Source organism: Alternaria ethzedia (assembly GCF_023757985.1).
Source record: "Alternaria ethzedia strain BMP 0044 chromosome Unknown scaffold_15, whole genome shotgun sequence".
In the NCBI taxonomy this organism is placed as follows: Eukaryota; Fungi; Ascomycota; class Dothideomycetes; order Pleosporales; family Pleosporaceae; genus Alternaria; species Alternaria ethzedia.
In genome coordinates this window covers 347,052-361,208 of record NW_026056208.1, presented here as the reverse complement: position 1 = coordinate 361,208, position 14,157 = coordinate 347,052, and the positions used below count along the sequence as shown (strand labels likewise).

At 52.4% G+C, this 14,157-nt stretch overlaps 5 protein-coding genes across 5 annotated transcripts; 3 read left to right on the top strand and 2 right to left on the bottom strand.

Moving 5' to 3' along the window:
• Nucleotides 1-1,672: 1,672 nt before the first annotated feature.
• J4E87_006454 (uncharacterized protein) lies at nt 1,673-2,976 on the top strand (the record flags this gene model as incomplete). Its single annotated transcript, XM_049378059.1, has 3 exons — nt 1,673-1,916; nt 1,970-2,446; nt 2,492-2,976. 3 exons carry the CDS (start codon nt 1,673-1,675, stop codon nt 2,974-2,976), a joined length of 1,206 nt encoding a protein of 401 aa, XP_049232251.1.
• An 835-nt stretch (nt 2,977-3,811) lies between these two features.
• On the top strand, nt 3,812-5,306 carry J4E87_006453 (uncharacterized protein; the record flags this gene model as incomplete). Its single annotated transcript, XM_049378058.1, has 4 exons — nt 3,812-4,066; nt 4,130-4,253; nt 4,304-4,857; nt 4,914-5,306. The coding sequence occupies 4 exons, from the start codon at nt 3,812-3,814 to the stop codon at nt 5,304-5,306; spliced, it is 1,326 nt and encodes a 441-aa protein (XP_049232250.1).
• Nucleotides 5,307-6,826: 1,520 nt separating this feature from the next.
• Nucleotides 6,827-7,453, top strand: J4E87_006452 (uncharacterized protein; the record flags this gene model as incomplete). Its single annotated transcript, XM_049378057.1, has 1 exon — nt 6,827-7,453. The coding sequence occupies one exon, from the start codon at nt 6,827-6,829 to the stop codon at nt 7,451-7,453; it is 627 nt and encodes a 208-aa protein (XP_049232249.1).
• Nucleotides 7,454-10,075: 2,622 nt separating this feature from the next.
• On the bottom strand, nt 10,076-11,123 carry J4E87_006451 (uncharacterized protein; the record flags this gene model as incomplete). Its single annotated transcript, XM_049378056.1, has 3 exons — nt 10,076-10,536; nt 10,589-10,639; nt 11,042-11,123. 3 exons carry the CDS (start codon nt 11,121-11,123, stop codon nt 10,076-10,078), a joined length of 594 nt encoding a protein of 197 aa, XP_049232248.1.
• A 1,025-nt stretch (nt 11,124-12,148) lies between these two features.
• J4E87_006450 (uncharacterized protein) lies at nt 12,149-13,738 on the bottom strand (the record flags this gene model as incomplete). The annotated part of the gene is made up of 1 exon (XM_049378055.1): nt 12,149-13,738. The coding sequence occupies one exon, from the start codon at nt 13,736-13,738 to the stop codon at nt 12,149-12,151; it is 1,590 nt and encodes a 529-aa protein (XP_049232247.1).
• Nucleotides 13,739-14,157: the final 419 nt, after the last annotated feature.

The following is a 14,157-nucleotide window of genomic DNA, read 5'->3' as shown; positions in this document are numbered from 1 at the left end:
GAGTTTACAAAGGCTGCAAAGCGCTGCTGATGCACTACAGGATACCGTTAGGGTGTTTTCACGCCCTGCATCGTGAAAATGAACCATTACTATATCAACTTGTAGTGTAAGCTACCCAACACCCGTACATCCGCTTCAGAGCGATGTCCAATTCGTCGGCAGTGTTTGTAACGACTAGGAGCGACGAACCAGAGGTGCTCGGTCGACTTGTCTAGTAGTAAGTCCACTTGCGGTAAGGCAAGCGACAGTTAGCTGTACAAGGCTGTTCGCCTCGTCTTTGAACTTACACCAAAACCAACATCACCAGTCCAGATCACGATGCGTCACACTCTTGTATCGATTGGCTCGTCGCTAACGATGAATGCGGGGTCTTGGGTAGCAACTATCGTGACGACAGGCACATTGCTGCCATTTGTGAAAGAGGTGCAGACACACGCGCAGCCTACCAAGTACGTCGAAGTGGCTGATCTGCCGTTGGCACCTCACTCACTAGACCACAAACACTATCTCATGTGGGCGGAAACAGTCACCCTATGAATGAACATCTTTATGAACAGTTGGCCGCAACTTCGTTGCGCAATGTTGCCACAGCATGTTGCTGCCATGCGACTACGTTTGCAGTGGTTGCGATATCCCTACGTTGCTGCATTGGGGGTAGTTGACTTACCTACCGCAACCCCTGCCAACGTTTGCCCAGCGCATACTCATCAGACTAAGGTGCGATGTTGCTGGGTCCAACCTCCTCCCGTTGCCTTCGTGGTCATAGGTTTACCAGCATCCCCAAGATAAGTCCGAGCGCGGCATGTTCCAGATCGTCCAAAACCGCGGCTGTCGATTGCGCACTCGGCATTCATTGAACTTTATCAGAATAAAGGGTGATGACCGAGCATCAGTCTATCCGCGCGCTGGCCCTAGTGCGACAATGGAAGCCGACCCACTCTTGCTAGGGAACAAGATTTGCGACTACAATCGAATGCACCCTGGCATCAATCTACACAAGTCCCGCTCATGACCTGAAAACCGCGATGGTATGACTGCCGGGACAGACGGGCCCTTTGTTAGCGCGCGTACCAAGCGGCGAAGTGGGAGGGATCTCCGCTCTCGGGCCGTCGTTCACTCAAGCCAATGCGAAGTGCAAAAACCGCGATTGGCCACGTATCTGGAAAATGACGAGGGTGCACGCCGACGTGATACTTACCGGCTCTTGCTTCAGGCCCGAGTCAGACAAGCCTAAAGCACGTACCAGAAACGTTCACACCGAGACGAGGTTTGACCAGCGAATACCCACATCTTTGAGATGGTCTTGGGCAAATAGGCATAAAACTTCCAGTGAATTGCATACCTGACAAACACGATATCGCGATAGCTTCTGCGATCGAGCTCGGCGAGATCTTCGCCGCACCCTGGCATGCGGAAGAGTCTCAGGCACTAGCCTATCGTATAGTTTGTGCCTTACATTTCGACATCCGCGGAGCATCCTTACCTATAGATTGTACCCTCATCCCGGAGGAACGCAGCCCTTTTTGGATGGAACTCCGTGGGACGTTGATATACCTATACCGACTGGACGTTCCCATCGTATCCGACTCCTCGGTCCCCCGCGAGCGCGATCAAGATGTCCACCCAATTCGATAACTGGCGCAGTGACCCGAGTGAGTCGCACTCGATGTTGATGGCCGTCTCGACATGGTCACTTGGTGGAGTCTCTTTCGCCTTTTTGGTTGTTCGCTGTTGGATCCGTCGTTCCCAGAAGAAGTTCTGGTTTGACGACATTGTACTCATTATCAGCTGGGTAAGTAAGGCGAAAGGTCGAACTGAATCATGGATCGCTGATATACCACAGTTTATGCTCCTTGGTCAACTCATCTTGAACCAACTCAGCATCAACCTCGGTTTTGGAAAGCATGCGCTCGACAGTAAGACTTCGCAAAGAAGACTTCATTCAACCTATCTCTGACCTTCTGGCTAGTTGACTTCAGCCACTTCGAACGTATCACGTACTATGGCGCATCCGCGCTCACCTTTTCTATCACGGGCATCATCCTTAGCAAGATCTCGTTCGGGCTCACCTTGCTTCGGTTGACTGACGGATGGCTGAAGGCCTACGTTTGGTTCGCTATCGCTACCCTTGCCTTATTCGCAATACCAGTTGCGGTCCTCCCCTGGGTACTGTGCAAGCCAATAACGAAGACCTTTGTTGATATCCTTCCCGGCACATGTATCGACAAGGAGCCTTCCGTAATATACGGAAGATTCCAGGCTATATGGGCTGCCATCATGGATATTTCTCTAGCATTGTTGCCTTGGAAGGTCCTCTGGAATCTACAGATGCGCACCGCGGAGAAGATCGGAGTTGGTGTTGCCATGAGTCTGGGTATCTTGGCGGGAGTCACATCTATTCTCCGAGCCAGATACGTCGAACAGCTCCAGACCCAGGATCTTTCCTGTAAGCTATTGACGCTCTCTATCTGAAACGAGCTAACCAAAGCAGACCAAGCGTATAACTCCGTCATTTGGTCAACAGCAGACACGGCCATGACTGTTGTTGCCACGTCCATCCCGGTACTACGTGTCTTCTTCAAGCAAGCGGTCAACACGGCCATCTCACATTACCACAACTCAACCAACCGAAGCAACAAATCGAAATCTACTGGAACTGGAAGCACTCCTTCCAACCCTTCCAACAACGCAAGCACACTTGCGAATCAAAGTGCACGACGATTGAACAAGAACACATCACGTACATTGGAGAACACGAGCACAGATTCATTATTCAAAGACGACGACCTGGAGCGTGGCCCCAAGGAGGGTTACATTGAGTTGGACGATCTCATTGTTGACGAGAAGACTGGAAGGGTTTCGGCCGCAACACCCGAGTCATTGCCAGAGTCCATGTCACGGGCGCACCTACACGGTGATGATTGGCCCTTGGCAGACCATATTCAGACGCACATAGAAGACATACGGAGGTTGTAATGGAGCTTACGGGTAATTGACAATCACGAATAATGCCATAACGAAGATGTTTGCTCACCAATTCTCGGCCGCGAATTGGCATCACCCTGAATTCATTCTCCATGACTACTGTTGAGTCTTGTTAATTATCCTAGCCATCGCATTACTTTCTTCGAGCATTCAGAACATGAGTAATGAGAGGCGAGAGGACCCTGAAGACCGACTCTCGTCGGAGTCTTCTCATTCGCCTTTGCCCGGTTCCTGACTCCGCTCCCTTCCGGCTAGCGGCATCTGATCTACAGGCCCGCCTCCACGCTGCGGCAGGTTCCCAGGTAGCGCCACTGCACGCCCACCACCATGACAACGCCTAGCGTCCCCGGATCCCAAATCGCACTATGCGCGCATCAGGGGCCTTGTCGCCCTTGCGACCGATGGGATCGGAATCATCTACCGACCAATCGAAGATGACGTGATGAGTCGACCGACATTAGTCGATATCTTAATCGATGTCTCTAGCATGTCAGGCGCATATTCAAGGCTGCACCACCACTCTCTTTTCCTAACTTCGGCCCTTCCGTCGGTCGTTCATTTGTAGAACAGAGTCATTGTTCTACGCTCGCGCAGAAGGTTTGCCATCTCATCAGCGACGTACATGATCTCAGCACGATGATCAGGCACACCACTCCTGAATTAAACTTCCGCTACGAAATTCGCCATGGTTGATTGGTGGCGTCCATGTCATTCGCCGTGAACACCTCAGACTGTTCGCATATAATAGACCTTCAACTGCCAAATTGCTTTTCACCCGTCACCGATACATACGCTCCTTAGTCTTTGTATAGTTTCAGTCGCAAGCATGAAGGCATCCATTCTATGCGCTACGCTCCTTTCATCGGCAGTTCTTGCCTTCCCCGCCAACCTCCTCAACAACCTCCCTGCTGATCTCAGCGATGAGGGGCTCGCAGAGATCACAGAGCTGGCGGCAAAAATCACCAGAGCGGTCGAGGATATGCCGGCCAACTTGGCCAAGCGACAACTTGGTGCTAGCATCCTACCACCGGGATTCGATGCGGATGCTCAACGCATCAGCACCACGGGTGAACACCGTTATGTAGGTGGACTCTTGGGATGGAAGACTTGTTCTTGCATCAATTTCTAACACGTCCACCTACAGATTGCACCAGGCAAGAATGATCTTCGCGGACCTTGCCCAGGTCTGAACGTCATGGCGAACCATGGCTATCTCCCCCGCAATGGAATCGCATCCGTCACGCAGTTGACTACTGCATCGAACGAAGGTACGCATGTTGTCACTGGATTGTCAGCCAAATTGCTCACAGCGCCGTAGTTTTCGGTATGGGTCTCGAGCTCTCCGCTTTCCTGTCAGTCCTTGCTACCGTCATGGGCGGCGACATTGTCTCGTCTTCCATCGGTGGCCCGCCCAGTGGGGGCCTGCTTGGTGGACTCACCACGGGACTTGGTCTCGTTGGAAAGCCGCAGGGTATGAGCGGGACACACAACCGTTTCGAGGCTGATTGCTCTCCCACACGAGAGGACCTGTACAAGAACGGCAACCCGGTGTCCCTCAATCTCCCTCAGTTCGAGGAACTGATGGCCATGCCTATCGGCCCCAACGGCTACGACCTCACTGTCATGCATCCTTTCCGTGGCTCTAGATACAACAACTCCGTCGCTACCAACGGACACTACTGGGCTGGACCTCTGACCCACTACGCTATCAACACTGCGACCTACCTGTTCACCTTCCACTTCTTCTCGAACCACTCTGCAGATTACCCATCAGGTTATCTCGACGGAGAAACCCTCAAGTCGTTTGAAGGCGTCACAGGACAGAAAGGCAGCTTCAAGTGGGCTCGTGGTCAGGAGAAGATTCCCGAGAATGTAAGTTTGCTCTGCATGCATCATCAGCGGTCGAAACGTACTAACACCTACTGCAGTGGTACCGCCGCGCCATTGGTGATGACTACGGGATCGCAGCCTTCACCCTCGATGCCGTAGGCGCACTCCAAGCTCTTCCCTACATGGCCGTCGTCGGTGGCAACACTGGCGAGCCCAACACCTTCACTGGCGTCAACATCGCCGATCTCACTGGTGGTGTCTTCAATGCCGAGACCCTGCTCGAAGACAACAATCTCATGTGCTTCGCATTCCAGGCTGTCAACTCCGCCAGTCCGGATATCTTGAAGGGTCTCCTCGGCAATGTTCTGCTTGCTGTGCAGAAGTTGACTGATGCCCTGAATCCTATCCTTGCAAAGCTTGGCTGCCCTGATCTTGCCAAGTACGACAAGTCTTTGCTTGCCAAGTTCCCGGGTGCGGGTGCTGGAATTTAGTTGGGTGTGAGAGGATGACTGCTATATGATACCAATAACTACTTCACTTCATATAGTGTACTAATACATACGTAATGAATATCATCAAGACTTAATGAAGCGCAAAGCCAAGTTCCCATTGATCTTCGCGTCGAAACGTGGCACATCCCTTCCGTCTCTTGTCTTCACGATGTCTCTTCATAAGGGGATAACGCTGAACAGCGTAGTGAAGTATTGTGGACAACAGAGATCATAGACTGAATGTGTGGAAAAGTAGAGCAGTCCAGATCCAAGAGAATCATGAAACTGGAGTCGGATTGTGGCTGAAACCGGCCGTCATTGCACCGAACCCCTTCGCGGGCGTACAATCGCGTCGGGAGGACATACCATCGAAGAAGCCGGCGCCTCTGTCATTGGCACGATGCTCAGCTGCTGAGAGCGTGCATTCGCGACGCGCGAACATTGTAGTTGAGATGATCAGAGGCCACCTCAGCGGGTGGGGCCAATTTTGGGAGCTATGACCCTTTTGTGGCGTCGTCCCCTCCTTCCAGCCTGTGCATACTTCAATCAACATCAGTACCCACCATACTACCATCATCATCGCAAAGTATGTCGATAAAGTGCTCCAATAAGCCCTAGACCGCCGCCTGGATTTCAGGCTGTTACAGCGATGTCCTGTCTAAGGCTGTCTTCTTGTTCTTTCGCCTTCGACAGCTTGCCCCCGTGTCTCGAAAAGCCAACCCCACCTGGGGAGCCCTCGAAAGAGCGTGAACAGCTGGACACTGAACGGCCTACCAGACATCTTGCTCTTATCGGTAGCTTTGCGATAGCCGACCGACTCTTGGCATGCTGTTCACGAAGCCGCTTAGGTGAATTCTTGCTCGAACGCCCGGGCGGCCTCTCAAGCGTGCCCTTCCTCCCGGACGGCATGGAATCCGAGCAACGGCAGATCACGGGCAGAAGATGGCGAGAAGGTTACCACGAGAAGAGACATCCAATCTAGTCAGGATGCGCCTCGAGTCCGTCCAAGACATCCGCATCGTATGTTTTGCGCACTTGGCGAACGAAACCCCGAGACAAATTAGCGATGCGTACCTTGGACTCATCAACCTTTGCACCCATGCTCATGCTAATTCGGGATGTACACTTCGCAACTAGATCGTTCATTTGAGCTGGATGTCTACAGCGTCGTTGAGGCGCAATGCTTCCAAGGCGCCGAGTCGGCTGTTGGTGTTGGCCAAGGTGCGCGAAACTCTGCACGCGTTACAAAGGTGTCGGCACAACAACTTCCAGGCCAACACCAAGCCTTGGTGCTAAGGCATCCACGTACGCTGTATCACCACATGTGGCGAGTATATAACGAGATGGAAGGGCCGCTATGTGAGGCTCGGTAGGAATAATTCGCTGTTGACCAGTCCTTTCTCAAACACACTCATTCATCCTTTCGCTTCTTCCAATTCTCTTCTACACGTTCTTTTGACAAGACATTTACCGCACACCTTTTTACCATACACGCTTTTTTTCCATCTCATTATACCATAATGTATACCGCTGCATTCATCACCATTGCGAGCCTGGCGCTTGGCGCAACCGCCGCGCCAGTCGCAGCATCCCCTCTCGACATCGGCAATGGTCACATGCAGCTACAGATCAACATCGACCTGACCGGTAAAGACGCTGTCGCAGCCAACGCTATCGATGCTCAGCAACTGTTCGCTTTCTCCTCAACGCACTTCGTTCATGCCGTCCCGGAGGAGGTCGTCAACGGCACCGAACCAACCGGTGGTCTCGCCGGCGCATCCGGCACCTTCAATTTCGGCATCAACAGCGCTTCCAACATGATCTGCTACAACATCACGCTACACAACTTCCAAGGCGAATTCGACTCCCCCGCGACTACGGCGACCCACATCCACGAGGCCGCGCGCGGTGCTAGTGGACCACCCAGAATCTCATTCCCGAACCCGGAGCTGGTAGAAGGAAGCGAGACAGTTAGGAACAGCGCAGGCTGTATCAAGGGCCCATTTACGACTGGTGTTATGGTTGAAGGAAAGGATTCAGGCGAGGGCTTCCATGTTAGCATGATTGAAGCCAACCCGGCGGCTTTCATGGCGGATACTCATTCGAGCTTGGCGCTACCTGGTGCGGTGAGGGGACAGATGGCATGATTGGACCGCTCATCTTGTCTCACCCAATAATTGTAATGCAAGCTCTTTACACGATATGACTGTATCTACAGAATGGCAAGTGGTAAGTCCTCAGAGTATCTATCGTCCACAGCAATCATACCTCTTCTTCAGTACTGTCCAGCTCATCATCTTCCATACCAATAGCAGGAATAATTTGAAATCTCACACCTCTGTGCATGGTCGTAACCCAGTACTTTGGCCACTCGCGAGTCCATGCCATCATCGACTTACTGGGCGGGCAGGGCTTCCGCTTTGCAGAACTTGAAAGCGCGTAGAAGAAATGATTCAACGTAATACCTTCAGGTTCATAGATCTTGTTGATTTTAGTTTCTCGCTGGTACGGGCGGCCGTCGTGTAGTCTATAGCTGACGTGAAACTCGATCTCCGTGAGCGGAGGCCAGGTCATGAACATGGTTCGCCATGATGCAGTCGGATTGGGCCATCCGTTTCGGCTGTTCACAGTACCAAGAAGGCTCCAGCGGTCGACAAATCCGATATCTGGGCTGTCGAAAGCGGCGATGGAGCAAAATCTTGGTCGCCCGAAGTGACTCAGTTGAGGATGCACGATGCAGTTGGCGAGTGCTTCCGTCTTGGTGGGATGGTTAGCACGATGTGTGTTCCACGTCCTCTCTATGAAGCGCTTTCTTTTGCTTGGATTCTTTTGCTTTTTTGCAGACTTGCTGTATCGGAATAAAGTCTTTGAGGTGTTTTGTCCGTCCCTGATCAGGTCACACCAAGCCTTTGAGACGCGCTCGCAGCGCAGCAGATCCTTGATGGGCAACATCGCAAGGCTCATCTCGAAGACCTCAGTGGGAAGTTGAGTGAGATCCATACTGAAGATGATTCTGCTTGGGATCCACGATGTAGTTTATACGAAGCAAGATGTTTGCTGGAAACGTTGCATAGCAATGTCTTGGGCCAGCTGATACCATCACACCTTGCCTAGCTAGTCTGCCTTTTCCAGCACAGCGACCTTATCCTCAGCTCTCCGCTCGAGAACCGCTCGTCTCCTAAGATACCAGATCTGCACAGCATATCCGACGACTAATGCCAAACCCAATACGAGCATAGGGACTAGCAGCCACCGAACAGTTTTCTATACATTACGATAGTCAGCATCTGGTCTTCTAATTTGATTTCTTGATTGAGTCTTACAGTCTCCACACACGCCAGCCTCCTTGCCGCATCATCCGTTGTCCGTATGACGGGCAGCATAACGCAGGTCGCTAGCTCACGCGTACATGTGAATTCGTCGTTGTATTTGGTCAACACTGTCGGTATTTGACAACGCTTCGATGACTGGTAATGCAAGATGGTGGACCATATCGCGGATGCAAGTGTGCTGGCGAACGATACAACTGCGAGTACCACAGTTGTAATGTACACGATGTTGCCTCGAAAGGGATGTTGCGAGTTCTGGATGCGTTGTAAGCACTGATCAAAATACAGCCATCACGAAGAATAGTACCTGTGTATCTTCTTCCATTATAGCTCTGGGCTTCGCTCGCATAACCCAGATACTCAGTACACTTGCCACGACGCCCAACACCGCTCTCGCAACGGCTAGTCTATCATATGTCTCGTTGTAATCCACAGCGATCCACTGCTGAGTCGTCTGCTGATCGTCATACGTCCCATCTGTTCCTCTCCAGATGTACCAAGCGTCAGCGGGGAAGTATTGAACCAGAAGCCATTTCGCGTGACCAGTGAGACCGAGCGTGCCAATGGATGCGACCAAGAGTAGAATGGAGCTTATGAAGAGTATGCGATGAGACAGGCTGGAACAGGGCATCTTGGAGTTGGAGCTGTGAACGTCGAAGGGGGCAGAAACGGGCGTCCGCGACGAAGAAGAGAAAGCAGAGTCCAAGTATGAGAGAATGGCCACAGTCTCGAAGAAATGAAATGCTCAGAGTTACTTCGTATTCATTGCTAGTATCACCGACTACCCACAGTCTCAAAGACCTGCGTTCGGCCAGACCTCGGAAGAGACGTACGTCCGTGGCTGTACCCTATCATACTGTGAGATATACGTCGATGGAAACCATGTCAGGAAATGAAGGACTACAGCCCCCTATCGTGTAGCGCATGTACGAAAAGAACCACAGCAACTGGACAGAATCTGATTCATGTCAGCTGTATGCGCAGCATCTACATTTGTCGGTGTTGATGTGGTGAGCAGGCTGGTCTATGGAGCGGCTAAATTGCCGGATCATGTCAGCACCGCGTTGATTTGCGGGGACCAGATCGAAGCCTAAATAAGCGCAGCAGCACTGCCACTTCGAGGCGCTGACTCGGTGTCAGTAGGGCCAGTTTTAGTGGCACTGCGCAGATGCTGCCTTGCTGACTGTCGAACATAGACTCAAAGTAAGGGTTGCATGCTTCGTGTGATCGGTGGGTGCGCTGTCATTCATCGCCATGGGGCAACTTCGTCTCGAGGCATTGGCTGAACGTCTTACCCCTATGGTTTGGGTTGACAGCTAGCAGCGGTACGTCAGCCGACCAGACGATGCATTACTGCCAAGGCAGTTGCATACAATACTACACCGCTGCCCCCTTGGCCACTTTTGTGGCCTATTCTGCGCTTCTCCCTGCTTTCCATCTTCATCGACGGCCCTCTACTTCGTGGACCAAGACGCCACCCAATTCGGCGGTGCCATGCTGCCCATCAAGTTCGCCTCCATTTATGGTGTGTCCGTATTTTGTCGCCGTGTGCGTATACGCTTGCGCATCAGGATATCCGTTCCTGGTCATCTCCGGCGTGCCATACGGATTGATAGAATCACCGTCGCTCGATGGGACAGAAGTACCAGCGGAGTGGCGCTTGGAGCGCTTGAGGATGTATAAGATGGCGACACCGGCGAATGCGATGACCGCAAGCCCCCCGACGACGCTTCCAGCGATCACGGATGTGTTGTTTAAACGACTGCTACCGCCAGCGGGTTGATCCTGCTCGCCGGCCGGGCTCGACGTTGGGGACGGGGTAGGTGCCGAGATGGACGGGTTGCTATTCGATGCAGGTATACTGGAGGCTGCCTGTTGGGACGCGACTGACGTTGAGTCCACTACAACACATTAGTAATAAGTCAAATATAGCATTTGCGCAATGTCACGTACCATTGGCCGGAAGCGCTTGGTAGAGTGTCGTCGACATCAACGGATGGCTGCCTGTCCAATCGCAGTAAATACGCGTGTACGCGTCGGAAGCGCCAAAGGTGGTGAACATAATGTCCGAGTAGCAAAGCCCATAGTCTCCGTCGCTGTTCAGCTGGTTAACATGGCGGAGTCTACGCGCAATACATACAGCTCAACTTACCAGGTACTAGTTACACCTCCAGACCCGTACACCGTTGTATGTGAGCAGCTTGTCCATGCCTCACAACCTGTCTTCGGTAAAGGAGAAGTCGTGGTAATTCCATCAACTTCGAAAGCGGATGACGCTTTGCACGATTGATACAGGCTGCCTGTTGTAAAGAGGTAGCCGTCGGATTGAGGGAAAGTCTTGATCGACCCTATTTCCAGGTCAGATAAGCGCATCTCGAGATCGAGCATGCATGCCAGTGCACTTACAGACTGGCTTATTATCTTGCGTGCCGATGAGCTCGTATCCCATAACCACGATGCCATTTGCAGGACCTTGCCTTGGGAGCATTGCAGGAGCTGTTGGTGCAGGCATTGGGGCATGTATCAGTGCCGCAGCAGCGACATTGATAGATACCATTCGCAAGAGGAAAGAAAACATGGCGATATATGGAGAGGGTCGTATGGCACAGAGCACCCAGGACATGCACTGCTCACGTCGGTGGAAGAAGAGCGACAGAGACGCTCTCAAGGTCCGCGACCTCGTCGCAAAGTGGGTTTTGTCTTTTGGACCCCAACCATCGTGTCATTTCAAGTACGCCCGACTATCACGACATCCTGGTCGTGTTCGACGGCTGTGAGTGGGTGCACGAGGCGCAGAAACACGATTGAGGTTTAGGGGATATGCGGGGCGTAGCCTTTGAGCACGGGCAGCGTTGGGCCGGGGGTTTGAGAGGCGGATAAAGTGCGACTTAGTCCAGTCGTGGCATGGTTGGCGCCCGCCAAGCAGGCGTTCAGTCGTGGCTGGGCTGGGAGCCTCCTAAACCTGGATCCTGCATGCAGCGATCTGGAATTCGTTGCGATAGAGATCTCAATGCGCGGTCAAAACTCGCCGGTCGGTATAGGGCTGCAGGGCAGTCGTCCCTCTGTGAAATTGCGCAGCGATGCCTTGCGACACTTGGACATTTCAATGTCGAGCTGATGCAGGTACAGCCCGTGTCCCTGAGCTCATCCCTTCGGCCCCCGAATCGCTGCGGATACTGGAATATCCTTCAGTTTGCTGGCTACGCGCCAGCCGAGGCATACACTGTAAGAAGCTTTCGATAACATATGAAACCTTACTCGCACGCTCCTCCACATTTTATCGAGTTGGTAGTGCACCTGCCTGTAACGCAGCGGTGCGTCCGTATGTAGGAGGGATACTCAGTCAGAATACGTTCGCTAGCACTCGTCTTGTTAGCGCATGAACATGAGAAACAGAGAACGCCTTTGGGTGCATCCTCAGGAGTTTGGGCAGATAGGAATGCTTCTTCGTATGTATGTATTGCATAGCCAAGACGCCAGGTCCAATATAATACTGGCGCGCAAGGTGGGTTCTCAAAAGCAAAACCAGGTGCCAATTCTCTTGCTCCTTCCTTTCCATCCCTTATCAACCGGCTCCATATCTTCTTTGGTATAGACATCGGTCTCAAGATCCATTTCGCTCGCTTTCCTAAACTTGGTCTTCTTCAGAAGTTTCCAGCCGACAATCATCAATAGGAAGATAGGTAGCTCCAGGTAGAAGCTAACGAAATCCACGGCGGCAAACTTAGGGCTGAATGACGACCATCCCTGAACTAGCACAATAAAGATGTTTAGGAAAACGCAGATGTAAGGGCCCCAAGGGTACATCCAGTTTCGGAAGGGTAGCAGGTGTTCCTTTCCTTGGGCTTTGAGACCTGCGCGGAAACGCAGCGAAGAGATGCCGATGCATATCCAACTCAGTTGGTTCGAAACACCTACGATGTTCTGCAGCCATGTCCATAGCTGGCCCGATCCGACGAAAGAAAGGGAGAAAAGTATAATGGATATCAAGCTCGTCGTCAAAACGGCGATCCACGGAACTTGGTATCGCGTCAGCTTTGTGAAGACCTTAGGCGCATGTCCATTCGCTCCGAGTGTGTAGAGCAGGCGGGAGCCGGCGTAGAGGGCGTGGTTGCCTGCAGATATGACACTGGTGAGGACTACTGCGTTGACGAATGATCCAGCCGCTTTAGATCCGGCCATTTGGAATGCGATGGTGAACGGCGATGTGCGCGATGACTTCGTCGAGAGACCGGGATAATCGTACGGTATGTTGAATCCAATCATGATAGCCGTAAGGATGTAAAAGAGCAAGATGCGCCAAAAGACGTTCTTCACGACCTTTGGAAGCACGCGAGCTGGATCGCGCGTCTCTCCGGCCGTGATTGCGATAGACTCAGTTCCACCGTAGGCGAACGATGCAGTCACGAAAACGGATGCGAAGCCTCCAATACCACCCACGAATGGCGCATCTCCAGCAGTCCAGAACTTGCCTCCAATATATCCATGGTCGGTGTTGGCACCAGCATTGACTGCGATGCTCAGGACAACGAAGATGACGATGGTCACCACCTTTAGAAGACTAAGCCAATACTCCAGCTCGCCGTAAGCCTTGACGTTGATGATATTCGCCAACACGATAAGCACCCATACGGCTATGCCAACAGCATACCATGGAACACTATCGCTCCAGTATTGGATCAACAGCTGCAAAGCGACCAGATCTGCCGCCGTACTGACAGCATCGTTGAACCAGTAGTTCCAAGTCAGCGCAAAGCCAAACGCATCGTCCACGTAGCGACCGGCGAATGTGCAGAAGGAGCCGGCGACAGGGACAAAGGCAGCCATTTCGCCAAGAGATAGCATGGTGCAGAAGACGATGAAGCCGACGATCGAGTAGCAGATGAGTAGCGAAGCTGGTCCGCCAGTTGCAAGAGCTTTACCAGTTCCGAGAAAGAGTCCAGTACCGATCGTGCCTCCGATGGCTATCATCTGTACCTGCCGGGCACTGAGGGAGCGTCGAAGGCGATCTTCGTTGACGAGATGAGATGGCATCCGGTCCAGGGATTCGGGCGATGCCGCCGCGACATCATGAGGATCTTTCTCGGGGTCGGTGGTCGTCATAGTTGGAGCGAGGTCTACCGCGGTAATGCGATGCGATGTAAGAGCTGAATCTCAGAGCTGGCGCATGGAAGCTTTTCATGGCGAAGCTTACTTCTCGACTGAGCACGAGCACGTTACCCATAATTCGCAGGCGAGTCAGCGATCATTACAATTCTGGCGCATTTCGCACAACTTGCCACGGAGCACGTCATTTTGCTCGTAGCGGATTGGTGGTGCGGGGGAAACCAGAGGGTCGGAAACATTTTCACTCTAAGTTTGCATCGCACTATACCACATACAGTTAGCGGTATATCCCTCTTGGATGGCTATTACTAAGGATGCCTAGGGCGCGAGGAAGCTTGTTCAAGAGCAACCTTGGACATTCGTCCGCTAACATAAATGGTCAGGGCATCTCATTCTTCATATCCTACTTGCCAGAT